The 27,508-nt window shown below is 37.2% G+C and overlaps 1 protein-coding gene across 4 annotated transcripts in view; it reads left to right on the top strand.

Moving 5' to 3' along the window:
- rab3ip (RAB3A interacting protein (rabin3)) overlaps nucleotides 1-22,515 on the top strand; it is a 50,240-nt gene extending 27,725 nt beyond the window's left edge. The window contains exons 5-12 of one of the 4 annotated variants that reach the window (XM_082167951.1): nucleotides 3,058-3,153; nucleotides 5,702-5,779; nucleotides 7,192-7,377; nucleotides 8,564-8,692; nucleotides 13,796-13,908; nucleotides 15,057-15,156; nucleotides 17,264-17,333; nucleotides 22,018-22,515. In XM_082167951.1, the coding sequence (XP_082024077.1) occupies nucleotides 3,058-3,153; nucleotides 5,702-5,779; nucleotides 7,192-7,377; nucleotides 8,564-8,692; nucleotides 13,796-13,908; nucleotides 15,057-15,156; nucleotides 17,264-17,333; nucleotides 22,018-22,100 (855 nt within the window). In that variant the 3' untranslated portion in view covers nucleotides 22,101-22,515. Of the gene's footprint in view, nucleotides 1-3,057; nucleotides 3,154-5,701; nucleotides 5,780-7,191; nucleotides 7,396-8,563; nucleotides 8,693-13,795; nucleotides 13,909-15,056; nucleotides 15,157-17,263; nucleotides 17,334-22,017 lie in introns of all 4 variants that reach the window. The other 3 variants (XM_082167949.1, XM_082167950.1, XM_082167952.1) reach the window with 3 other exon arrangements.
- Nucleotides 22,516-27,508: the final 4,993 nt, after the last annotated feature.

Below are 27,508 nucleotides of genomic sequence, written 5' to 3'. Positions count from 1 at the left end.
ATGGGTCGCTCTCAGGAGCTCAGTGAATTCAAGCCTGGCACTGTGATAGGTTGCCACCTGTGCAATAAGTCCATTCGTGAGATTACCTCACTACTAAATATTCCACGGTGAACTGTTTGTGTTATTATAACAAAGTGGAAGCAATTGGGAACAACAGCAACTCAGCCACGAAGTGGTAGGCCACAAAAAATCACAGAGCGGGGTCATCGCATGCTGAGGTGCAGAGTGTGCAGAAGTCGCCAACTTTCTGCAGAGTCAATAGCTACAGACCTCCAAACTTCGTGTGGCCTTCAGATTAGCTCAGGGATTAGGGAATATTTTGACGATGGCCCCTTCCTGTTCCAACATGACTGCACACCAGTGCACAAAGCAAGGTCTCTAAAGACATGGATGAGTGAGTTTGATGTGGAAGAACTTTACTGGCCTGCACAGAGTCCTGAACTCAACCCGATAGAACACCTTTGGAATGAATTAGAGCGGAGACTGTGAGCTAGGCCTTCTCCTCCAACATCAGTGCCTGACCTCACAAATGCGCTTCTAGAAGAATGGTCAAAAATTCCCATAAAAACACTCCTAAACCTTGTGTAAAGCGTTCCCAGAAGAGTTGAAGCTGTTAGAGCTGCAAAGGGTAGGCCAACTCCATATTAAACCCTACGGATTAAAAATGGGATGCCATTAAAGTTCATGTGCATGTAAAGGCAGGCGCCCCAAAACTTTTGGCAATATAGTGTACCTTGTGTCACGTGTTGTGTCTGGTTAAGACGCAATGTAATTCACACAGTCTTTAAAAATCTACTTCCTCTCAAACCTGGAGTCTGATTGACTAACAGTATTAACAGTAACAGTAACGAATATTACCTTTCAAGTATCGTGTAATATAGCTGTTCGTGAATGTAAAAGGTCTGCAAAGTTTCACAGATTAAAGTGCACAATAAATTGAGCTGCTAGTAATTCCAGTCTTTGTTCCTGCTGGATTCCTCATAGGCCTGTAACGAAATTTGCACAATGCCCAAATATAGTTACCTATATGTGGGCATGTTTGACCTGCCCTCAAACACTGTAGCTGTAGCTGAGGCCTGGAAGAGTTTGGTTCATGTTGTCAATTAGGGGTGTGCAATATTTATCGTCTGCAATAACATCGTAATTGTTGTTTTAACGATGTGCGATTTGACATTATTGAGTGTAGCCTATCCCTCACACACACCCAGAGAGTGCATGCATACTCTACGTGATGCAGTCTTGTAGATTAGACTAGTGCGGGTGCGCATTTAGAGTGCACGCTTTCACTGTGTAATTTAGTCTTTATTTATATCATTTAGTAATAAATATCACAAGAGTGCAGTTTTTCTCCAAATATCAGCATGATACATTTATACAAGTTTAATAAACAAGAAGTTAATATTAAGTGACTTACATTTTAGACACCATATCGCCTGTTTTTGCTCTATTTCGCCAACGAAAATAGTTCAAAACAAAGCCACACACGGCGGTCTTTCCTTACTGAGTGAATCAGCTTTTTGAATGAATCAGATGACTAGGATACATTAAAATTGTCAAATGTTTCTTTCCTTGAATGAATCAGCCGTTTGAATGAATCTGTTCAATCTCAATGATTCGCTCATTAACAGTGACTTGCTGCCACCTACTGCCGGTTTCAATTTCACATTAAAGTATCTTTTCTTGTTTTAAATAATTTTAAATATCAGTATTCAATATTGCAAAGATGAATTTTGTTGATACTAATTTCATTTGATTGGTAACAGCCCTATTGTGTCTTATTTTTATAATTGAATTTGATTAAATGTATGAAATTGACACTAACGATGATGCATGCATATAATTAGGTTTAAAAATGGCTTTATAAAGGTAAACATGCCCATACTAGGTAAAAATCAATTGAAACATATGCTGTGAACTGATCACCACACAGAGTATGAAGAATATCAAAAACTTTAGGAGTCCGCTGTCCACGACAGTCCTAAACCAGCCAAAGTACCAACACAATAAACACACTCAGCAAAATATCGTCTAATAATCGTTATCGAGAAAATCCCAGAAAATATCGAAATATCATTTTTTGTCAGTATCGCACACCCCTATTGTCAACATGTCGAGAAGATGCTGTCTCCTGTGCAGCGAAAAGCATATCTACTCTGCATGCACTTCCAAAACATGAGGACCAATGGCATCGTTACTGTTCTTATCACTGTGTATCAAGTGCTGAGTTCAGCGTGAGTTCTGCATGTTCACGAATCCTTTCATTATTGTTTAAAAACAATGTCAATAAGAGATTCATTGCAAAGTGTAGACAGCTTCATTGATTATAGTGGGATTTTTTTTGCAAGAGTGCAGCTTTGTGTACCTCTATTGCTCGAGAGTGTTTAGAAAACATTATACATATAAAACTGTAATTTACAAAAAAAGCATTATGAAGTATTTCCTTTCTGTTTGTGATGCAGCTGCTGTCAGATTGCTGTGCCTCGTTTACAAAATGAAATACTCAGAACAAAAATGTAATCCGCCGATGCAATCCAGTACGCCATTAAAATAAACCATTCACTTGTTTCCGACGCTGGGATCTTTCTGAAGTCAGTACAGAGTATTTTGAATTAGCTGTTATTTTTATATTTTCTGTTATTTTAGTTTTAATTTTGTTTATATTTTTAAGTGCTTTTGTCTTTTTTTATATATATTTCTATATCACTTCAATTTATTTTTAGTTTTATTTCAGTTTTAGTTTATTGTAGTGCTTCAACTTGTAATTTATTTCAGATAGTTTCCAAGGATCAAGTTTCAAATAAATATATATATTCAGCTTTATTTCAATTAACAAAAAAGTTTTTTAATAATTTCAGTTACATATGCTACTGTCAGTAAAATATTTGTTCAAAGATAAAAAAAATTATACAATTTTTTTTTAAGAATACTGTAGCGTGTGTATGCTGAATCATCCACCCTTTTACATTGATGAGAGACTGAGCCATACATTCCCTGTTTTTTTGTTCTGTTTATCATTTGTGTGTTGTGTTCTGTTCATGTCATTGCATGTGTCTGAAGGATCTTAAGTTAAAAGACGAGGAGTGTGAGAGGCTTTCTAAAGTGAGAGACCAGCTGGGGCAGGAGCTGGAGGAACTCACTGCTAGCCTTTTTGAGGTTTGTTTGCCAAATGACGGAGCAGATCTGTGTGTGTCTGTGAGCACTTGATCGTCTGGAGTTACTCTGAACATTCAGCACTATGATGGGTCAACTCAAATGATTCAAGACAGACCTTAAACACTTATTGACTGCACATCTGTGTATCAGACTCTGTCCACACTATATATACTAGATATATTGCATATTTAATGTATGACGTTAAACAGTAAGAATAAAATAATGTTTTCCACACTGTCTTTTTTTAAAATGATAAATAAACACCTATAATAGGTATAATAGACACCTATTTAACAATTCATAGTTATAATCAGTTATACTGTATGTCCTGAAATATACACTACCGTTCAAAAGTTTCTGTTAATAGATGATCCTTCAGAAATCATTCTAAAATGCTGATTTGCTGCTCAAAAAACCTTTATCATTATCAATGTTTAAAACAGTTGTTAAAAACAGCATTTATTCGAAATAGAAATCTTTTAGAAATAATAATCTTTACTGTCACTTTTGATCGATTTAATGCATCTTTGCTGACTAAACATATTAATTTCTTTCAAATTGATCTTACTGACCCCAAATTTTTGACTGGTAATGTATATTTATTAAAAGTCACATGATTGTCACATGAAGACTTTCGTGAACATGATCAGAGTTTTAAACTCTGAAAAGAACAGGATTCACAAACCATATACCCACATTTTTTACTCGTAATGTATATTTATTAAAAGTCACATGATTGTCACATGAAGATATGAAATGAGTTAGATTCAGCTATAAAGCAGCTCTGGAGAAAACAGTGATGTCATTGTTCAGCTCAGTTTAGTTCTCATCCTATAGTTTCAGCTCAGTCAATTCAATAATATTGCTGAATATTAAGTGTCACCAACTAAGGAAGCCAAAGGTGCCATATTTGTGTACTGATAAACATCTTAAAATAAGTCATAAACATCATCTCCAGACAGTTGTGACATCTGACAGGGAAATTACATCATCCATAAAAACACACCCATTGAATACACCTCTGTGACGTGTGTGTGCTATCAGGGTTGTAAAGAAGTTCACATCAAATCTTTTATCAGTATTCAGCTCTTGACAAGCTTTTGTAGCAAACCCAGAAATTGACATTAAGACTGTTATCTGGCTGAAACTATTGCAACATGTTTTATTGCATCATTTGCTTTTAGGGTGCCATTAAAACTGGAGATGTTACTGCAGATGTTAGACGACTACTTCACATTGCTTTAGCTGAATAAACAAACTCAAGTATAAACATGTTTTTTTTTATCATAAATGTACGAGGAATAATTTTGAGTAAAATTGATTTTTCTAAATAGGATTGGGTTGAAAATATTGATTTCCCATATATAATTAGGGTTGTAACGGTACATGTATTCGTCCCGAACGGTCACGGTACGGACGTAACGGTTCGGGGAATATAGTCAGTCACAGGGGAGCCACACTCCAATCCAGAAGGGGGCGCGTGTGGTAATGCAACGCTATTTGCTAACCACCACAACAGGAAAAAGCAGAAGAAGAATAGCGCATGTGCGCTTGAAAACAAGTCCTCTAGATATTACACTCAAAGGAGTATACTTTGACAAACTGTCATTTGCACTACTCTTCTAAACCTAGCATTGTGGATTTGTTGCTTTTTCCAGTAACTCTTTAGTTTAGGTTCTAATTCTCACTATTAACTATTTGCTTATTAGCATGCATATTACTAGGATATAGGCTGTTTATTAGTATTTTTTTAATAGTACATATTAATGCCTTATCCTGCATGACCATATTCTAGGCCTACATCCCTTAATCCTACCCAATACCTAAACTTAACAACCTTACTAACTAATAAGCAGTAATTAGGGGTTTATTGAAGCAAAAGTCATAGTTATAAGGTAGTAATAGTAAGAATTTGACCCCTAAACTAAAGTGTGATCATTTTTCCTATTCTACCAAACTCGTATTGAACCATGACCCCAAAACCGAGATACGTACCGAACCGTGACATCTGTGTACCGTTACACTACTATATATTTCCAAATGAATTTGTTTCATATTTCCAAATTAATTTGTATCGAATCGAGATCACATTGAATTGAAAACTTGTGAATCGGAATAAAACACATTGTATATTGTGATACCCAGCCTTATTTCTAAAGTTATTTGAGAATCTTCCTGATTTGAACAAGTGTCCAACTCCGAACACTTTAACTGAAGTTCATCTTATTATGTGGAGTGGACAGGGTCAAACATATGACATGCCTACATTATGTAGGTCTTTATACCATATAAATACAGATGTGCTGAGTGATTAGGTAACCCGCTCTGAAGTCTCACTTCCTCTCCTCTGTTTTGCTTTTCATACTTTCCTCATACTTTTCCTTTTTCATGTCTTTCTGTTTTCCTTTGTTTGTTTTTGCTAGTCAAAGTCCTTGAGTGTCCTCGTCCTCTAGCGCTGCTCTGCGAGGTGCCTCTGATCTGGTCTGTTGTGTTAGAGGTTTTTTACAGACGAGTTTGAGTTCGATCTGATGTGTGACATTCTCAACAGGAGGCTCATAAGATGGTGCACGAGGCAAACCTGAAGCAGGCCACTGCGGAGAAACAGCTGAAGGAGGCGCTGGGAAAGGTGAGTTATGCTGACATGTGTTTTTTGTTATGGCTAAATGTCAAAACAGCACTTTCTACATGACTACAAATCAGTGAGCTAAAGGAGAGAATACAGTGAGCTCAGAGAAGAAACGAAGCTAATCAACATCTCACTAAACCGGTCAAATTGGTCACAAGAAATGTCTCACAGTATGACTGAACTTAGGGTACATTTACACGACAATGATATGCTTAAAACGGAGAAGTGTTTCCTTTGAGTTTTCCATGTACAGACAACACAATTGTCAAAACGATCCCAATTGACACGGATCCGAGAAAACAACTAAAAACGCTGTATTCTGCTGCCAGGCCATTAGATGGCGATGAAACACTATAGACTGAACATTATAATATGTTAGCATGTGCATGACGTTTTGTTGTTTACATGGAGACTGTTTTCAAAAACTTGCACTTTGAAACTCCTTTTCAAAAGTTTGCATTTTCAGGCACCCAAAACGGCGTTTTCGTGTAAACAAATGAAAAACTTTTGTTTTTAGTTTTAGTTTTAGTTTCAACTAAAAACTTTTATGTTTTTAGTTGAAAACGGTGTCGGGTAAATAGCCCCATAAACTGCAGTTATTGATCTCTAATGTTCTCTAGCATTAAAGGTGGGCCTTATGACCAAAACCTAATATCACTCTGATTTTAAAAGTTATAATTTTAACAGTAACAGTATATTTTAAAAGTTATTGTTGCTGTAAATTTAACCCCAGAATCTTGTATATTACATTGGTCTATAGTAATGTCTATTTTTCCATAATCTGGTGACGTGCATACTTAAAAAAATCTATCACAGTGAATTTAACATGACTCATATCCAATGATTAAGTGCAAAATCAGCTTCACATTTGGAAACACTTGAGTTTGAAATAGACGTTATAAACGTTATAAATATGACTAGATCTGCTCAGTGTGACGCTCTGAGCAGGGTTAAAAATGAATGTTTGTCATGTACCAAATGAGAGTGAAAGGATGCTTTGGTGGGTAAATGAAGCTGAGGTACTTTTTTTTTATATGACAAAAATGACATGAGTGAATCAAATAAGATGGAAACAATCCACTTTGAAAAACTAGGTAGGAAGGACACTATTTTATTTTATTAATGGTTAAATAATGGAAAAATTAAAAAAGATAAATATGAGGAACTACAACACAAAAAAACATTGTAAGTTCACTCTTTTTTGCATTTTGTTCAGCATCTTGCACATGACCCTGTTCTAAAAACACAGCGCTTGAGTTAAAAGAAAATGTTTTTTTCATTCCACTACCTTGCATATCACATTTTTAAATGCAAAACATGTTTTTGTGAGATGTGATATTTTGTAAATACCTGAACTTAAACCCCTCTTAAGTTTGTAATCTGAGAAGACCTTCTCTTTCTCCTGGGTTCAGATCGACGTTCTGCAGGCTGAGGTGGCTGCTCTGAAGACTCTGGTCCTGTCAACCTCTCCCACATCCCCCTGTAGGGAAATGCCCCCCGGACCCAAAGCCCCCTTTAAGAAAGGCCACGGTCGCAACAAGAGCACGAGCAGCGCCATGATGGGCAGCCAGCAGGAGGTTGCGGTAACGCAGCCCATTGTACGTGAGTGTAAAGAGGTTTGTATCTGCTTGTGTACGTTTGTGTGAGTATCCAGAGACATTTCCCATATACCCCTGGGGTTTGTTCCGTGTCAACTACGATGTCTTATTAATCACAACCATCAACATGTATTTTTATCTTTCTAGTTGATATGTACTGTAGATGAATCTCATGAGAATATTTCCAATGTCCTTTCTGACTGCACACTAAACCAAACATACTGTCCAATTTATGAATTAATCGCTTAATTACATTGAGTCATTCACATTAATTTCTTTATCAAATTTCAAAAAAACATTTTTCATATGCAGGGCTCCAGACTAACATTTGAGTGCAGTAGCACCGATGCCACTAATTTCTACAGATGGTGGTGCCAGCTCCTGATTTGGTATTGCTGGGGGGGATTTCATAAAGTAATCATAATAGTCCATTTAATCAAAACTATTGTTATGCAGTTAGTGCAGTTACTAATAATATAACGTTGGTTAATTGGAAATTTGACAGTAAAGCACTGAGCTTGAATTGAGATGCAGATAAAATTAACTTTTATTAATAATATTAGCATTAATAAACCTATTTTTTTTATAGGGAACATTTAAATATTCTACTCTTATTAAATGTACCATTGTTCTTTTATAGTATCATATTGAACTGACCGACAGCTTCAATGATTATAAAAGGAGAACTCTTCACTTGTTTTCTGTATAATTCAGTTATAATTTGAAGAAAAATATTTTTTTCAACCTTCAAAGGAGGATATAGCTGTGTGTCGTCAACATTACAATGATAATCAATAATGTTTTTTGACAAATAGAAACTATTTGTTAGAAACTAACACATATAGGGAAAACAAGATGGGACTTAGAATGGAGCCTTGAGGAACTCCACAAACATTGAGAGCAGCAGAAGAAGAGTCATTTCCCATTTCTACAGAAAAAAATTCTACTAAATTGGATGCTCTAATTCCATGCTCTGTAGTGTTAAATGTTGTGGAAAGATCAAGCACAGTACATACTATAGTACATTGAAGCTACACAATATACTATAGTTGTGTAAGGTACAGTCTGAAACTTACTTCAAAGTTCGCTGATCATCTTCCCCTCAACCAGTGTTCTGAAATGGACTATAAAAGTTGTTATAATGGTGGATATTAAATAGTATATGTGTGTTTTTGTCATTTGTTAGGTGGATTCACTGCTCTTCACAGAATTCAAAGCATGGAAAGAGGAGCCGAACCTGGAAAGAAGCTGCTCCTTCCTCGAGCGCATTTACAGAGAAGACATCTACCCATGTTTGACGTTTTCTAAAAGCGAGGTATGCTTCTGCTGTCATCCTTCTGTAAGACTTATGAGCTCCTCCTTCTACTGTTAATATTTTATGAACATTAGATTCTGTAAATGATTAGCTGTAATGAACTAAACAAACGTGGCTGCTCAGCTAATGGTTGAGAATCTGGACTAACAACTGAGATCTTCAGCTGCTCTCTGGTGGTTGAACCTACTCATGAATTGCTGAAAACATGGATGTCAGCTATATGAAAATGTAGTTTGCAAAGAGACATGCACATGTATTGTGAAGTAATTCACTATAGACAAGCTACCTAATTAAAAAAGTAGTGCTATATACCTAATGTAAAGTAAATAACTGCACTTAAGCCAGGGTTGTCCAAACTTTTTTTAAAGGGGCCATATATGATGTTGGGATACACACACACACACACACAGGGCTCCAGACTTACATTTGAGAGCATTGGCACTGGTGCCTCGAAGAATAATATTAATATTGCATGTTCACATTTGCAGTACAACTTCTCAAATCTGTCACTGCAATTTCAAATCTTCGCACCTTGACTTTTGCAACTCATTTCGCAATATATAAGATGCAAAACTAGCTTGTGCACTTGCAAACTCAGTGGTGGCGAGAGAGAAAGGCGGGGCAGGGGGAGGGCGCAAAGGAGTCATTTTATTGGTTGGCGCCTAGCCGATGAATTGGGACTTCTTTTGTAAGCGATGATGTCAAGACATCCGCCTTTACTGCAGTAAGCAATGGTATCACTCTTTACAATGTCGGACACATAATGGCAATTCATATGATTAGCCTTTTGCTTGACAATGTTATCAAACAGCTGATAATGTGCTGCTAATGTTACACAAACCATGTTCCCATTCGCCATTTCGGTGCATCAGGCTGGCAGCCTTCTAACAATCATCAGAAACGCTTTGAACAACTCAGAACTTCAGTGGAGAAAGGCATATAGTTCATCATAACATCATAATATACATCATACACACGCTATGTCGCTAAATCTACCCGATTTTTCATTTCAACAGAAAAATATACCGGGTAACCTGGCATTTCTCGAGACTCCATTGCTCGTATTAGTGGTGCAACGGATCATCATTGATCCGTGATCCGTTCGGATCAATATCTTCGGTTCGGCACACACGTGATCCGCGGATTAATTTGGTGGTGGTGGCGCAATGGATAAGACACATGCCTTTGGTGTGAGAGACCCGGGTTCGAATCCACTGTGAGACACCAATGTGTCCCTGAGCAAGACACTTAACCCCTAGTTGCTCCAGAGGCGTGCGACCTCTGACATATATAGCAATTGTAAGTCGCTTCGGATAAAAGCGTCAGCTAAATGAATAAATGTAAATGTAAATGTAAATTTATGAAAAAAAAAAAAAGTTGTGCGCATGTTCAGTCCACACACAGCGTGGTCATGGCGAGCGGACGAACGGAGGAGCTTGAACGCCCCGCGTCATATAAATCCCCTGTATGGGAGCATTTTGGCTTCCCTGGAACACGCGTCTATTTCGCTTCAAACGCTCGCTTTATCATTATACGCGCGCGGCGCGTCCTATTCGCTTTGGACGCGCGAAAGGATTCAAGCTGTTCAAGCATCGAACTAGACGCGAATTTGACTCTCTATTCGCGTATGGTGTGAACCATAGACTGTAAAAAATATGAACGCGGCAAAATGAACAGGCTGCGATGTATGCTGGAATGTGTGTGTGTGTGTGTGTCAGACAGAGAGAGAGAGAGAGAGAGAAAAAGAGAGAGAGAGAGAGAGAGAGAAAGAGAGAGAGAGAGAGAGAGAGAAAGAGAGAGAGGCACGGGCGCGATCGAACAATCACACACACACACACACACACACACACACACACACACACACACACACACACACACAAACACACGCTGTTTAAAAGCAAAAATTATCTCATCTTTTGGACATTATATTGCATTGGTTTTCATTTCTTGTCCTCAAACAGAGTAATCTGTTTATTTTGAAGTTACACATTCTACATTGATTAAAAAAGAAAATCAAATGTGTTTTTAATGGTAGTATCATTTTATACAGAAATAAATGATTTATAATTCAGATGAGAATAACGTTAAAGTTAATTAAAATTTTAAGGAAACAAATATATTGATCTGAAATATAGCAAATTAATTTTAAATTCATTCAGGTAGCCTACAATTACCAAACATATGTGACCCTGGATCACAAAACCAGTCTTAAGTAGCACGGGTATATTTGTGGCAATAGCCAACAAAACATTGTATGGGTAAAAATTATCGATTTTTCTTTTATGCCAAAAATCATCAGGATATTAAGTAAAGATCATGATCCATGAAGATATTTAGTAAATTTCCCACCTTAAATATATAAAAAATATATTTTTGTGAGTGGATGCAGCACAATCGCCTATAGAAATGGACAACTTTAAAGGCAATTTTCTCAATATTTCGATTTTTCTGCACCCTCAGTTTCCAGATTTTCAAATAGTTGTATCTTGGCCAAATATTGTCATATCCTAACAAACCTAATATCAATGGAAAGATTATGTATTCAGCTTTCAGATGATGTATAAATCTCAATTTAAAAAAAAAAACACATAAGACTGATTTTGTGGTCCAGGGTCACATATCTCAAGGTCATTTGAATAAAGGGTGACAGTCTTTCATTATCAACTGTTGTTGTGGACTATATACTGGAGAAGTATTTGTTCTCCATTTGAGTGAGATGTTTTTATGTGGCTAATTGAGCAAAGTGCTTCCATATATTTTATTATTAGTAGTATTAGTTCAAGAATAAAATAAAAATATCGGATTGATATCGGTATCGGCAAATAGCCGATATGCTGCGGCATCGGTATCGTATCGGAAGTGAAAAAGTAGTATCGGGACATCCGTGGAAACACATCAAGCATGGCCACGCATTTGAAGCGACATCACCTCAGTGTTTCACTGACAGGAGCTCAACGTTGCACAATCAGACCGGGCTAAAGCCATCACAAACGCTATCAGTGTGTTTATAGTCACGCTTCATGGAATGAACCCGTCGCACACCCACTGTTGATTTTATATATTTTAATTTAATATTTTAAAAATGTTAATAAACAAAAAGACAAAACTTGTGTTTATTTGTCTTGTCTTTTTTTTTTTTTTGATCCGAAAAATGATCCGATCCGTGACTCTGATCCGAGAAACGATCCGAACCGTGAGTTTTTTGATCCGTTGCACCCCTAGCTCGTATGCTATAATGATTTGCTAAAGCCCGCCGGCACGTTGACCTGATTGGTTACAAGGTAGTTTGTGACGTCAGAAACACCAGCAATTTCAAACCGCGTTTTTGACACTGCAGTTTTAAGGAGAAAATATTCAACAATGGTGTTGTCATTTGAATTTGTACATGGTTTGCTTTAAAACTAGTGGTGGGCCGTTATCGGCGTTAACGTGAGTCTCTTATCGCGCGATAAAAAAAATATCGCCGTTAATCTATTCTCCAAGTTGGGTTGGGAGATGGCTCTATACTACACAAGCTATGATGACGCAATCTACCCGCGGCCGCGAGGTAAACCCGGCTGCAACGCATATTCGTCGTCATCTTAAGTAAACACGGCTGAAAGTGAAAGCTGGTGAAAAAGATCGGTGCAACATCCGATCTTTGGACTTGGTTCGGGTTTAAGCCGTCAGACGAGCAGCAGCAAACCATATACAGAGTGTGTGGGGTAACAGTTCAGTAAGTTAACACACGACTAATCCGTTCTACCACCTCAAATTCAAAACGAAACATGATATCACTGAATACCAGCGCGCGCGTATTATTCCCATTCCAATATATCTTAGTGGTGTAGCACATAATCTCGATTTTAAGAATCTTTGTTGTGTTTCTTTTTAACTGAAAAGACATCAGTTAGACAATATTCTAATTTTAAATTTGGGGTTTCATAAGCTCCAAGCCATAATAAACATTAGACCTACTTAAGTCTCTGCAGCTAGTGTACTTAAATTTTATTTATCTGCAAAATTATGTTGTATACTTACAGTTTTGCACAATATATGTTCTCAAAACTACATACACCCTTAAAAAAAAATACATTCAGCAGTTGTTTAGCATGGGTCTGTGTAATCTGTTCTGAAATGGTTTTATTATAATATACTGTATATCGTTATCACAAGAGGCTGCAATGTATATCACAATATAGATTTTAGGCCATATCGCCCATCCCTAATTGATAGCCTATAGTAGTTGATAATAACATAGGCCTACCTAATGTTGCCTACGGACGGTAACAGTACAGTAGTAACCTTTTACAGTCTATGAGTAGAACAGCTTTCTCAAGCAGTTTGTGATGCATTTTGGAAACAGGAGATGAGCCCCTGGTCTAATGCGCCACCTGGCTTGAGAAACCCGTTCTCAAAGACTTACTTTTATAGTCATTATTTGGGTAGCACACATATTATGAATGCCTTCGGCAGAATTCAAATGAGCCATTTTAATCTAGATTAATTTCAAAATTAATCTAGATTAATCTAGATTAAAAAAATTAATCTATGCCCACCTCTATTTAAAACATATTAAAAACACCACATAGCCATATAAACAACATTAAAAACTTGATTTTCACCACAGGGGGTCTTTAAAGTCTTACATTTGTTTTCGAAAAACAAATAGATACCCTGTTTATTTGATATTCAACATTAAAAACATCATACATAGCAGATAATCTTGTGTCATATATTGCTGAATAGAACAGTAAAATATAACAATTTATTTCAGTTATAAACAAATGTACACATGTAAACAATACACACTTAGGTCTTTTTGGGTTTTCTGGTTTATTTTGTAAGTTGTTCTTGTGTTCAGTAAAACGCTCAAATTGCTTTTTTTACATGTTTTTTGGACTCTTTGATAAAAAGCCTTTAGTGGCGTAAGGGATTATCTTATGGTTAAAGATTCAAACTAATCAGTGAATCATTTATAAACCAGTTTATTAAAACGGCGCATGCAAACAAACAAAGCCTCAGTAAACTGAATCAGACTCTTCCAAATGCATTTTGAAATGTTAGAAATGTTAATGTGAATAGATCTGTGCGTGGCTGATGTGTAGTTTGTGTGATCCACAGCTTGGATCGGCGATCCTGGAGGCGGTGGAGCAGAACACACTGAGTGTGGAGCCGGTGGGATTCCAGCCGCTGCCGGTGGTCAAAGCGTCTGCCGTCGAGTGTGGAGGACCCAAGTGAGTGTCACCCACTTCACTGACACGAGGCCCGGCGCTACATTACTCTGTGGAGGAAGTCGTTTTAGAAATCCAGATCACTCCTAATATGAGCCATGTATCCTGCAAATAAACAATGAATGTGACAATGGCATCAAATGCATTTAAGAAGTAGATTAATGGTTGCCTTTATTTGTAAACTAATTTATTGTGTAACACTTTGTTTTAAGGTGACGTAGTTACACATTACATGTACTTACTGTAACAGTACTATTGCAGTAAATGTTGGTAACACTTTATTTTACAGTGTCCTTGTTACATATGTTACATGTACTTACTATAGTAACAACAGTAAATTATGCATAATTACATGCAACTAACCCTCAACCAAATCCTAATCCTACCTAACTCTATAGTAAGTGCATGTAGTTGCTTAATATTACTCTATGTAACATAAACATATCACATATCAATAAATATTACTCACTATAACAATGACACCTTAAAATAAAGTGTAACCAAATTTGCATAAACTAAACTCTAAACGTAATTCTATAGTAAGTACATGTAGTTAGTAAATATTACTCCATACATACTTGTGTAATTACACTTCAACAACGTCACCTTAATGTCGGCATGAAATGGAAGTTGCGATATTGTTTTCTTCCCTGTTGTGATGTATATTCGAGAAAAATGGCTTCTAGAACAAACAGTATCATGTGTGTACATTTAGTTAATTATTATTAAAATGTAAAAAAAGACTAATGTAAAATATACACTTTCCCTACTACATTAATTTACATTTAATCAAACCGTTATTATTAGATATGTATCTGAAGTTTGTCAGATCCAATTTGTTATTTTTATTTCAGAGTCTGTCTGCATGACTTTCATTCGTCATTCTTTTTTTCTGTTCTTTTGTTGGTTTTGTTCTTATTCTGATGGGCTCTTCCTGTGGCAGGATGGCACAGACTCTTGTGTAAGTGAATCGTGATGAGACCCTCGGTCCCCCGATCTGGCCCGTGCCGCCCTGTGTCTGTGTTTCAGGGAGTTGTGCTTCATTTAGTTATTCACCCAGGTGTTATAGTCGTAAATCCCTCCTCAGATGTCCATCAAGTTTGTGGTATAATATATTTCTAATTGCTTTCAATCTCTTTCCCGCTGTGTAGGAAATGTGCCCTGTGTGGTCAAACCAAAACCTGCAAGCACAGAATCAAGTTTGGTGATTCCAGCAGCTATTATTACGTGTCTCCGTTCTGCCGCTATCGGGTGAGTGTCACATTTTTTACTTATTATTCGATAAACATTCTATTTACAAACGGCCGCGCACAGTCTTACAAATGTAGATAGGCTTCACAACATCTTCGTTTAGTGAAATATGGATGCTTTGGGTTGATAGATCTTCAGAAAATATTTTATTTATTTTTGTTTGTGTTGCAGATTCAAATGAGAGCAGCATAATTATGTGTATAGAATTAATGGTTTGAATATCAAAATCAAATGTATTTGACTTAAGACCATCCTACCAAATTGAGCAAGTGGATAAAAAGAGCAAATGCAAAGAATTGACCGTGAAACCTACATTCGCTTCAGCAGATTCGGCCTCTTGAGAAGATGACTAGATTAAAGACTCTACTGAGGAAGTCTCACCTGGAGACTGAGGCAGACCAAAGACAAAACCTCAGAGATAAAATAGAGACTACCGTTAAAGTCCCCCTGTGGTGAAAATCAAGTTTTTTATGTTGTTTATACGTCTATGTGGTGTTTTTAATATGCTATAAGACAAACCATGTGCAAAATCATAAGTCAACTCCAGTGCTGAGTATTTTCTCTTTAAAACTGCAGTGAACCAAAGACAGTCTCAAAAACGTGGTTTGAAATCGCCGGTGTTTCTGACATCACAAACTACCTTGTAACCAATCACGTCAACGTAGGGGCGGGCTTTAGCATATCATTAAATATTCTCTGAAGCAGGGGAGTCTAAGAGAAGCCAGGTTATACCGGGATATTTTTCTGTTGATGAGAAAAATCGGGTATATTTAGCAATATAGTAGGTGAATTATGTATATGATGTATATTACTATGTTATGATGAATTATATTTCTTTTGCCACTGACATTCAAAGGTGTTTAAAGCATTTCTAAGGATGCTGATTTTTAGAAGGCAGCCGACTGACTCTGAGATGGCGAACGGGAACATGGTCTGTGTAACATTAGTAACACATTATTAGCTGATTGATAACGTAGTCAAGCAAAGGCTAATCGTATTAATTACCGTTATGTGTCCGACGTTGTAAAGAGCGATACCATTGTTTACTACAGTAAAGTTGACCCGACCGAGTGGATCTCTGAGTTGGTGCGAGGCCGGGGATAATTTGCATATTTCATCCTTGTTTGGAAAATGTTTATGTAATGTTTATGTTTTACAAGTTCACCTCCCCATCCAGTCTTGATAAATATTGTAAATTAATTTGGCTTGCTATATGCTTGTGATTGTCAGGAGTGAATGATTAGGGTCAATTACCATAAACATTATTAGTCAAATCCTTCTAGTGTTGATTGTGTTGGTACTGTCATAAGCTGTTTCCATCCAAAGTTGAGAATTTAACTTATGCGTGAAATTGGAATATTGCATAAAGCAGTTGTGAATAAAGCACTGTTTCCATCCAGTGAGTCGAAGAGAACAAAATTGTCACTTCCTGGTAAACTGGCGTAAATATCACTAAGAAAAATTGAAGTTTTTCGTACCTACTCCTCTCAGCGCGCAGACCAAACTCTATTAACACGGTCATGTTAACTTGCTTTCGGAGGCGGATGCCTGCTGTTTGGTAACACAGTTGTGTAAGAGAGTTCTTGGAGGGAATTAAACAGAACCACTTTGACGACAGACTTTGCATTTCAGAACGACTAAAAGAGCATTTCAGATGCTCTGCAACGTGTTCGGTCCACTGGTTAGTCAAGTCATCCCATTCCATCGCAAAGTCACGTCTTTTTTTATGCGCATCAAGGAATTTATTCTGTTAATGTGTTTCCATCGTAGTTTATGTGCATGTTTTCTTATCAGATAAAGAATGTATCTGACTCAGTTGAGCGCATACGTATTTTTTACGTGCATTTTTAGAATTTATGCGCATCTCCATCCAGCGTTTTTTTATGCAATATCCCAAAATGCGAATAAAAATAGGTGGATGGAAAAATAGCTATAGTAAAGATATTTCAAACTTATATCAAAAAAATTTAATAAATATATAAGTATTTATTTCATAAATCTGAAAAATAATAGATATATGTGAAGAAAATTAAGCCTGTTATACCATAATAAAAGCATAAACTGAATTCCATACATCTGACACACTTTTCTTCTCTACCTACCTCAGATTACGTCCGTCTGCAACTTCTTCACCTACATCCGTTACATCCTCCAAGGACTAGTCAAACAACAAGATGGTAAGCTAATAACTTATAGTAATATTTAATATATAATATTTGATCTTATAGACTTAGATCGTTCAAAGCTACAAATCAGCATCCAAGCTTGATGCTGTTTTCTGCATGGATTTAATATAGTCATATACTGTAAGTATCCGTTTTAGTTTTAATTATAAAATGATTTATGGTTTTACAGTATGAAATTATCATATATTCATCTGAACATGAATATGTGCAAGTTCTTTACCAAAATATATTTTGATAAAAGCTTTATTCAAAATTCAAGTATATTAAAAGATTACAATTTTTTATTTGACAAATTTGTAATATTGCGGAATTGAGGCACGGATCAGGGTCAACTGTGTAAGTATGTTCTATATAGTATGAATGTGTTGCCATGTTGTCATTATCATGTGACCTACCAGTGTCATTTGTGTCACTTCACCTCCATTCATAAATCCTCTCCCGTGGGCTCATGGGATAGTAAAGTGTGCACACTTCAGAATCTCGCCGGTAGTAGTAGGTCATCCGGGGACTTTCCGCCTACTGTTTTTTGAATACTATGTATTCGCACATACTACTATGTTGGCGTACTGTTTTTCACATACTATATAGTAGCGAAGTATTCAATTTCGGACACAGCTTAGGTCTTTAGCTAGTGTTAGCATTGCTGTACTCTGTATTCTTACAGCTACCACAATGGTGATAGAGACTGCACTGCCACCTATTGACATGGATCAACTCTAAGTTTTACATAAATTCACTGATAAGGGATGAATTACTCAAATCAAGTACAGAGACCATAACAAAATATTACTCCAGTAAAAAGTACTTATTTTCCATTTTACTTGAGTGAAATTACAAAAGTACTTTATTTATTTATTTGTATAGCTTTTTTTAAATTTACATTTTATTACCAAAACATAATTATGATCAAAATCATACAGTGGGGAGAACAAGTATTTGATACACTGCCGATTTTGCAGGTTTTCCTACTTACAAAGCATGTAGAGGTCTGTACTTTTTTATCATAGGTACACTTCAACTGTGAGAGACGGAATCTAAAACAAAAATCCAGAAAATCCCATTGTATGATTTTTAAATAATTAATTTGCATTTTATTGCATGACATAAGTATTTGATCACCTACCAACCAGTAAGAATTCCGGCTCTCACAGACCTGTTAGTTTTTCTTTAAGAAGCCCTCCTGTTCTCCACTCATTACCTGTATTAACTGCACCTGTTTGAACTCGTTACCAGTATAAAAGACACCTGTCCACACACTCAATCAAACAGACTCCAACCTCTCCACAATGGCCAAGACCAGAGAGCTGTGTAAGGACATCAGGGATACAATTGTAGACCTGCACAAGGCTGGGATGGGCTACAGGACAATAGGCAAGCAGCTTGGTGAGAAGGCAACAACTGTTGGCGCAATTATTAGAAAATGGAAGAAGTTCAAGATGACGGTCAATCTCCCTCGGTCTGGGGCGTCATGCAAGATCTCACCTCGTGGGGCATCAATTATCATGAGGAAGGTGAGGGATCAGCTCAGAACTACACGGCAGGACCTGGTCAATGACCTGAAGAGAGCTGGGACCACAGTCTCAAAGAAAACCATTAGTAACACACTACGCCGTCATGGATTAAAATCCTGCAGCGCACGCAAGGTCCCCCTGCTCAAGCCAGCTCATGTCCAGGCCCGTACAGTACAACCACAAGAACACCATACCAACCGTGAAGCATGGAGGTGGAAACATCATTCTTTGGGGATGCTTTTCTGCAAAGGGGACAGGACGACTGCACCATATTGAGGGGAGGATGGATGGGGCCATGTATCGCGAGATCTTGGCCAACAATCTCCTTCCCTCAGTAAGAGCATTGAAGATGGGTCATGGCTGGGTCTTCCAGCATGACAACGACCCGAAACACACAGCTAGGGCAACTAAGGAGTGGCTCCGTAAGAAGCATCTCAAGGTCCTGGAGTGGCCTAGCCAGTCTCCAGACCTGAACCCTATAGAAAATCTTTGGAGGGAGCTGAAAGTCCGTATTGCCCAGCGACAGCCCCGAAACCTGAAGGATCTGAAGAAGGTCTGTATGGAGGAGTGGGCCAAAATCCCTGCTGCAGTGTGTGCAAACCTGGTCAAGAACTACAGGAAACGTATGATCTCTGTAATTGCAAACAAAGGTTTCTGTACCAAAAATTAAGTTCTGCTTTTCTGATGTATTAAATACTTATGTCATGCAATAAAATGCAAATTAATTACTTTAAAATCATACAATGTGATTTTCTGGATTTTTGTTTAAGATTCCGTCACTCACAGTTGAAGAGTACCTATGATAAAAACTTCTACATGCTTTGTAAGTGGGAAAACCTGCAAAATCGGCAGTGTATCAAATACTTGTTCTCCCCACTGTATACAGTTGGTACTCAACCAGAATAATACTTTTACCGCCGCCGTTCCTGCGGGATTGTGGGGTGTGTATTTGCTGCCTTTTACAGCTAAGAGGTGCTACAATCACCGACTTTGAAAAGTGTCAGTTTATTCTCTCTATTGCGTAATCTGCTGCGGCTCTTTGAGAACTGGTAGCAGATAAATTCAAGCGAAGTACTGTAGTTAAACGGATTCATAATCCCAATACTGAAATTACAGTACAAATTTAGAACTGAAACAAATGTAGACTTCTATTATTGCATCATATTTAAGCAAAGTAGGCTAAACGTTAACATTGTGTGCCCAGTTTTTCTATAGCTAGAAAGGCAATGCATGTAAAGGTTATGTGTCTTATACTTTGTGTTATTTTAATTTGTTAGTAGGCCTAGATTTATGAACTGAAACATAACAGTGAAATAAATTAAACTAAATGATCGTAAAATTAAAACATTGTCAGGACTTGCTAACCGATGTTAGTCGGCAGCATTTGTGTTTTAGGATTAATTAAGAATTAAATAGGCTTACTGTAGGTTGTTATGATTAGCATCATTTTCTTTAATAAATAATGAGAACATTTCAACATAAACATTGCAATAGAAAAATGTTACATCAATGAGGCTTTGTGTAAGCATAAGACATTAAGCTGATGCCCATTAGACGTTCAGGCGATAGCTGTGTGGTCAACGCTTCAACGTGCCTCGCGGTGCTTCAAGCGTTCTGAGTTCGAATCTCAGCTCTACCATCTTCATAATTTTGTTTGTAGTTTAATAGGCTGTTTGTCAAAAATAAAAACTTCTGAAATGTTCATTTATTGATTCGAAACACGTTTCGGAGCTTTGTTATTCATTGTCTGTAATTTTTATTAATAGGCGTTTAGACGATAACATTGTACCCTACATGCTGTTAACCGATGTTGGTCGACAGCGTTTATGTTTTACCGTTCTTGATGGTTAAATTGGTAACAGATTATTTAGGTCAAGAATTTTGTTTAATTAATAATTGCACATTACATCAATTTGCTACATTCCAGTAGAGCCTCTGTTGCGCTGCACAGACGACCCGAAGGTGCTCTCGAAGGAGATTATCAGCCAATCGCACCAGAAAATCACAATGGCCTGAAGATGATGAAGATTGTCTTTAATCTGCTAAATTATTGTTTTGTGAATCATTCACGAAATTGAGATGACTGACAGTGATACCCGGCCATAGCAACGAAAGAAAATTTTCAAAACAGATCCATACTTTGAACAAATAAGAAAAAAGACTGATTTTGTTGACTTGGCTACCAAAAATAACAGACTAACTAAATAGTATTGCTTTCAATATAAAAAACAATGAAAATGTAAAAGAACACTCAAATTAATTCAGTTTAAATCCCCATCTCACATTTCAAGCTTTAAATAAAGAGTCGGTACAGTTTATTTAAAACAAGTCGAGTTTAGCGTTTCACTTTGCTATGCAAAATTAGAAATAGAGAATCTTATTCTTGCAACATTTTAAATTTGTATTGACTAAGAAATTGCAGCTTTCTTGTGTACAATTAAAACAGTAATTGTACACTCTTTATTTAATAATACAATTATTATTGCAGTAAGTAAAAACATGCAGTTTCAACTCCACCAAATCTTAGGTTGTTTCATTATTGTACAGCAAATGTCAATAGCTCTTTTTAAATTTTTCATGTTTGTTGTAGGCAATTGCTCCTGTTTTGCACCTGGTGGTCATTTCGCGAACGACTTTGAAATGCGACTGGTTTATTTTTGCCGCGTGACTTTGCTGCGGCGGTAATGGCATTCTGGTTGACTACCAACTGTACCATCATATGTACGCACACATACAGCGAGTGCAAAATATATGTCATAAAAGCCGTTTTTTTAGGATCTGTGTTAAAATGACAGTGAACGTAAAGCGAAACAGCATTAAATGTATTATTTTCTTTTTTGGTCTGGACCAAAAGAACGAGGAGAACCGAACTACAAGTGTGAACACCCTAATGTCCAAACGGATCAAATCCTGATTAAACGGATTAGAAAAGGTTTAAACCACCATAATCGAAATGAAATTTAAATCGGATTTGGCCAATTCATTCCGGTTGACATGGTTACATGTGACTTTTTTTATTCCGACTGTGCTGCTTGTCCAATTATAATCAGATTATTAGGGTCTATGTAAACACAGCGAGTGGTAAAAATAAACATGCATAAGCAGATGTTTGTTCTTATGAAGGTTTCCCCTCTAAAATTGACATAATGCTGTGTTTTTCCAAGCAGAGCAGATGTTCTGGGAGGTCTTGCTGCTACGGAAGGAGATGTCCAACGCCAAGTTGGGCTATTACAAAGACGAACTGTGAACAGAGCCATAACAGTCTTGGGAACGTCATTGTCTTAACCTGGCCCACTCCTTGACATGATGGAGTTTACCTGTCCTGTCAGAGTGGCTTCACAGGGACCACCGCACCTCATCATATTTATTGAAGCAGAAGGACGAGAAGACACTAAAGCATGAACTGTAGCTGGAGGTTGTGTTCTCTCTGAAGAATCTTTACAATGAAGGATGAAACACATTCAAATAAACGTGTCTCAACCTCTCTTAGATTGAAGTGTTCAGTGCTATAGCTTGCTGTGTGCTGTTGTGTTTGTGTATCTGGAATGTTCTGTTTGTATCCTCTCAGACCACCGTGTGTATTTCCTCATGAGTCTCATCTAGCCTCCTTCATTTTGATTTTAGTGCCTTTCTGGAAGCCTGAATAAAGTTCTGCACCTCCAGAGGAGTATAAACGCTGGTTTTTGTCCTCATAAAGTGAAAATGCAATATATCAAAAGAAAGAACAGACCATCTGCTTTTAAACAAAAATCCCATTTTATTCTAGCTTAATCCATTATTTTTTCAATAACGCTTGAATGTGGGTACGTTTTATATAAAAATGCAACATTTTGAGTAAAAAGCTGAGAAAATCATGTAATCATCAAAGACTACATCCAGGTCGGATTCAAAGGGATGAACAAAACAGGAGTAGATCGAGTCCATCAACACCTCCAAAGCTTGGACAGTCCTATACCTCGTCCTGTGTCGACATTACATTCAGTAAAATTAGGCAGTTTGGATTTATTGATGATCACAATATTTTATTTATGCATCTTCTTACATATTCTATCACTTGTTTCTGCTTCTTCTTTGCCTGTGTTTTGATCAGGAGCAGTGTTGCCCGATTGAGTCAATGATTTCCAGCCAACTCCCAACTCCCACCCAGTCCAAGAAAAACCCACCCAAAACTTTAACTGCCAAACTAATGTGATATCATTTTATTGCCATGTCAATCAATGTTGATAAGCACAATTTGTATCTCCTTAAAACAAAACAAAAATGACAAAATAAAATGAAAATATATACATTTCCCAGGAAAACAGATCAAAACAGGGAAAATACATTAAAGAGAATGACGAAAATGTCCAGGAAACTACGTCAAAACGGCAATCAAGAAATTAACCAATGACTTTGACCCTCGTAAAACACATGCATAATTTTCTGTCAACAGTAAGAATAAGCCAATTTAAGTGCAAAAATTGCCCAATATAAGTGATCGGAATAAGCAACGTAATAGGGGTTATGCGGAACGCCCAACGTTCGAACCGTAAAAACAGGTATAAGCATTTCCGGTTTGCACTTCAGTACGCATCTGCAGCGGTAGGTGATCTCTGAGGTAACTTATTTTTCGCTTTTTTGTAATACAATTCTTATTTCTGTTTTAATTCAAATGTCACGAATGCTTAAGTTTCAGAAAAAAAATGTTTTATAAAAAAATAAAATGCAGTCTTCATTTGATTGTTTTAATCGTCTGCAAGCAAATATAAAAGGTTAAACTACTGATAGCATACTAAGTCTAAACTAACTTACTGATAGTTAGCCAACTCTACATCGGGTGCCATTAGCAAAAGCTACATATTCTAACTTACATACCTTCATAATCATGAATAAATGAGGAGGCGTAAAAACGTAAATCCTTTATCTAACGGAGTACTCGGGGCTCTGGACGTCCGTTTGGCAATACGATGTACATCTGAAATGGATAGAATGGATAGCTCCTGTAAACACCGGCTATAAAAGGTCGCCATTCCTACGCTGTGTTTACCTCAGTAGCTGACGACCGGAAGTAGTTATACCCGTTTTGTAGAACCCGGAAGTATGTTCCGCATAACCCCTATTAGCAAACATTTCACACACACCACAGCCAAAATGTGGCATTCGTTGATGCATACTGTACGATCAAAAAACAAGAATGCGCTAACCTTTTTGTCCCATATTTGATGTCATATTATTTTTGCTCTTAGAGCTGGTTATATTTGCTTTGAGTCATCTCCCACCACAGGTGTAATACATGTCTCCCACTCTTTACTGTAGATACAACTTACTGTATATTTATGCCACTTTGGCATAGCGAACATTTGAATATACAGCTACAAGTTATCACGCTAAAAAACCATCAGTCATGAATGATCACGTCTGCCTGCTGATCAGCAACTCTAGTGGGCCTGTGTGTTTAGTAACGTCATGATGGCTGATTTTATGGAGTACATGTACACTTGCATTTTGTTTATTAACCAATTAGACTATATAACATTTAGATGTTTGAAAACCGCCGAACTGACCCCAAACCAGCCCAAGTTGTCCACCTGCCCAAACCCATTTTTACCCACACAATTAAATTCAAAGCTGCCCAATTGGGCAGGAACCTAACCATCTGGCAACACTGATCAGGAAATTTAGTACCCTTTCATAAGACGCATAATGGCACCCCCTGCTGTATAACATCAAAAACACAGAAAGCCGTTTCCATAAACTGCAGGGAAAGAGTTTGCTGAATCAAACTCGTGATGTGACCACATATCTATATAAATGACTTGATTGCTCATTTGCATTCTAAACTCCCATCAGGCGGTGAAGCCACCGGAAGTGTTCGAGCGGCCTTCTTACTATTCCCTACCGACAGAGGGCATCATTGACTTACAGCCAAAAAATTGACCTGCAGCATATCAGTCGCACATGAGTAGTTTTTAGGATATACTGTATGTATGTACATTAATTGATACTTCGAACATTATCTGCAATGATCTTTTTGGGCAGGAAAAGGCCCTGTAATATAGAAATCGGCGTGTCTTCTGCATACTGGCGGCACAGGTAACAACTCACTAAAAATTAAGAAATCTATGTAATTATGCAGGAAATATTAAGCATGAACATATTTCTGGGATTATTAGCAGAAATGTATTCGAATAGAGATTAAATATTACAATACATACAATCCCCTATTACTAAATTACACAATATTATTATTAAAAAGGTTTACAATTAATCATCTTGCTCAGAGCAACAATGCTAGGAAATAAAGCTTCATGTCACAAATGTGTAAATGAGTAGACAAGGAAGTGGATCTAAACGCAGGAATACTTTAATAAAACACATAGGGAAACACTTGGAACAAGTACACTTGGAACAGCGAGCCAAGCTCCGCAGCCGTCTGAGCTTGGACCGTATAGTGTATACTGGACCAACATACTGAGCCAGGGTCCAGCCGGTATAATCCTCCGGCATCAGTTGGGCGATGCTGTCATCCAGCCCGCTCCAAAAATAGTCCAGAAGCCGGGTGTCATCAAATGGCGCTAGATGGCAGCAAGCTGAAAGCCCGTCTAGATCAGTCCAAAGGCGGCATCCAATAGAACGGGTGAAGGTCTCTGTGTGTTACAGTTTTTCCGCATGGCAAAGTAATTTAATTCTATTTAAGCTTTTATCTGACTCCATTTTATATCTGACTCCATTTTATCATGACCTCGAATTTAAGTTAGATTGCCAATTGGTTATTGGTCAATTATATAATAGTTTAGCAATACATTTGATTGTTCGATTTAACTCTTTACTTATATTTTACCCATTCATAATAGGAAGCTTTGTTGCTCAGAGGTCCTTATGCCTTGTTTAACGTGGGTCTCACGATCACAAGCTCGCCAGCTTCGGTCACCAAACAGAGGTAATTGCTATATACCTGAGATCGGTTACATTCATGCTTACACAATCAAACATACTGTGATATAGCCACCATGGAATTGCATACACTTGAATTTAACGTAACGTTTACTTCAGTAGAGGTACGGCCACTACTACAGATATTTCAACCAACTTTACAATAGCTTTGGATTGGACACTTATTTAAAGTAACATTAAATTAAAACAGGTAAGACATACCCAGATTTAGATTGGTCAAGCAGTACTTTTGCTGCCCTAAACGAAAATGCACTTCTTGTCTTTGTAAAACCAAGTACACTTGAATTAGTGCCAAATATTAGTAGTCACTAATCTGATGCAAAACTTGCAGTAACTTACGAATCCGTTTAATATACTTGGGAAAACAATTTCAGAGTCAGTCGGAATAAAATCAAATGTAACAATTTATTATGTCAGGTAAATGGATCATGCCAATTTCATAATCAGTTCAAAGATAACAAATACAAAACTTCAAATGCTCTGGAATAAAGAGAGAAGATGCGAACCTGACATTCTAAAATACATGAGGAGTGCCTGCATACAATCCGCATAACGGGTTAATTTGAGTTACAAATCGCCCTGAGCTTTTTGTTGTATTTCTTTATATAGACAGAAACTTTCACATGGACACATTTGCTAACAATAGGAATTTGCATTCAGAGTTTACATCTTTTTGGGAGCAGAATGCCATTTGCCTGGAGGACCCACCCCTTCTCTATGAGCAAGTTATCTCTAAACTCTTAAGAACTTTATTAACTTTTGGTTGACTTCTTTGGGAATGACACATTTGTACCAGTCGCACTGAGACATTTCAAATGATACCAAACGTGTATGATACTGTATGATAATTATTCACACTAAACCATATAGATTTTTGGGTGAATATCTGGTGATCTCAGCATGAGAGAGAGACAACATGGGGAGGTGATTGACTCGGGGATGCTAGTTTCTCAAGAGAGAGTCAAATGTTAATTTCCAGGAAGGTCATTTGTCTTCTCTGGAGTGGTCGTTCCTCAAGCAGACTGGTTGCATTTCTCTATTTTTACAAAGCCAAGAACTCCTCCACGTAATTTTCGATGGATCGGCCGCCTTTAAAAATAGTGCAAAGCACTCTCACAGGGTCCTGGTTACTTTCTGCTAGATTCATTATTTGGTTAGTCTTTCTGTCACAAATGTTTAAATGAGTAGACAAGGAAGTGGATCTAAACGCAGGAATACTTTGATAAAACACATAGGGAAACACTAGGAACAAGTACACGTGACGAAACACCACACATAACACCTACAATGACTAACAAAACAAGTGTAAAACAAGCACTATATTTACACAGGGAAGACTAACTTAACAAGATAACAAGGGGTCATGGTAAATGGGAAACACCTAGTAAAACTAATCAACATGAAAAACTACAAAGAACTACAAAACATGGCACAAGACAGGAAATAATAAAAGAGGGAATACATGACACTTCATGACTTTAAGTCCATAAAGCTCTCAGTTGATTTCAGTTAATTCAGGCTGGGAAATGTCATGGATCTGTTAATGTCAGGGCCAGTCTGTTCGTGGATTGGTTTTCTTCCCCTAAGGAAGACCCCTGTAAATGCCCGATCAGCTCTGTGCTTTCCTTCCTGCAGGAGAGGTTGGAGACTGTGTTCATTTTGTTGACGAATAATTTTCGTCATTATTATCGTCTACATTTTATCACATGACAAAAACTATGA

The sequence above is a fragment of the Leuciscus leuciscus genome (genome assembly GCF_965113295.1).
Source record: "Leuciscus leuciscus genome assembly, chromosome: 4".
NCBI classification, from domain to species: domain Eukaryota; kingdom Metazoa; phylum Chordata; class Actinopteri; order Cypriniformes; family Leuciscidae; genus Leuciscus; species Leuciscus leuciscus.
This window is presented reverse-complemented; position numbering and strand designations above follow the sequence as displayed.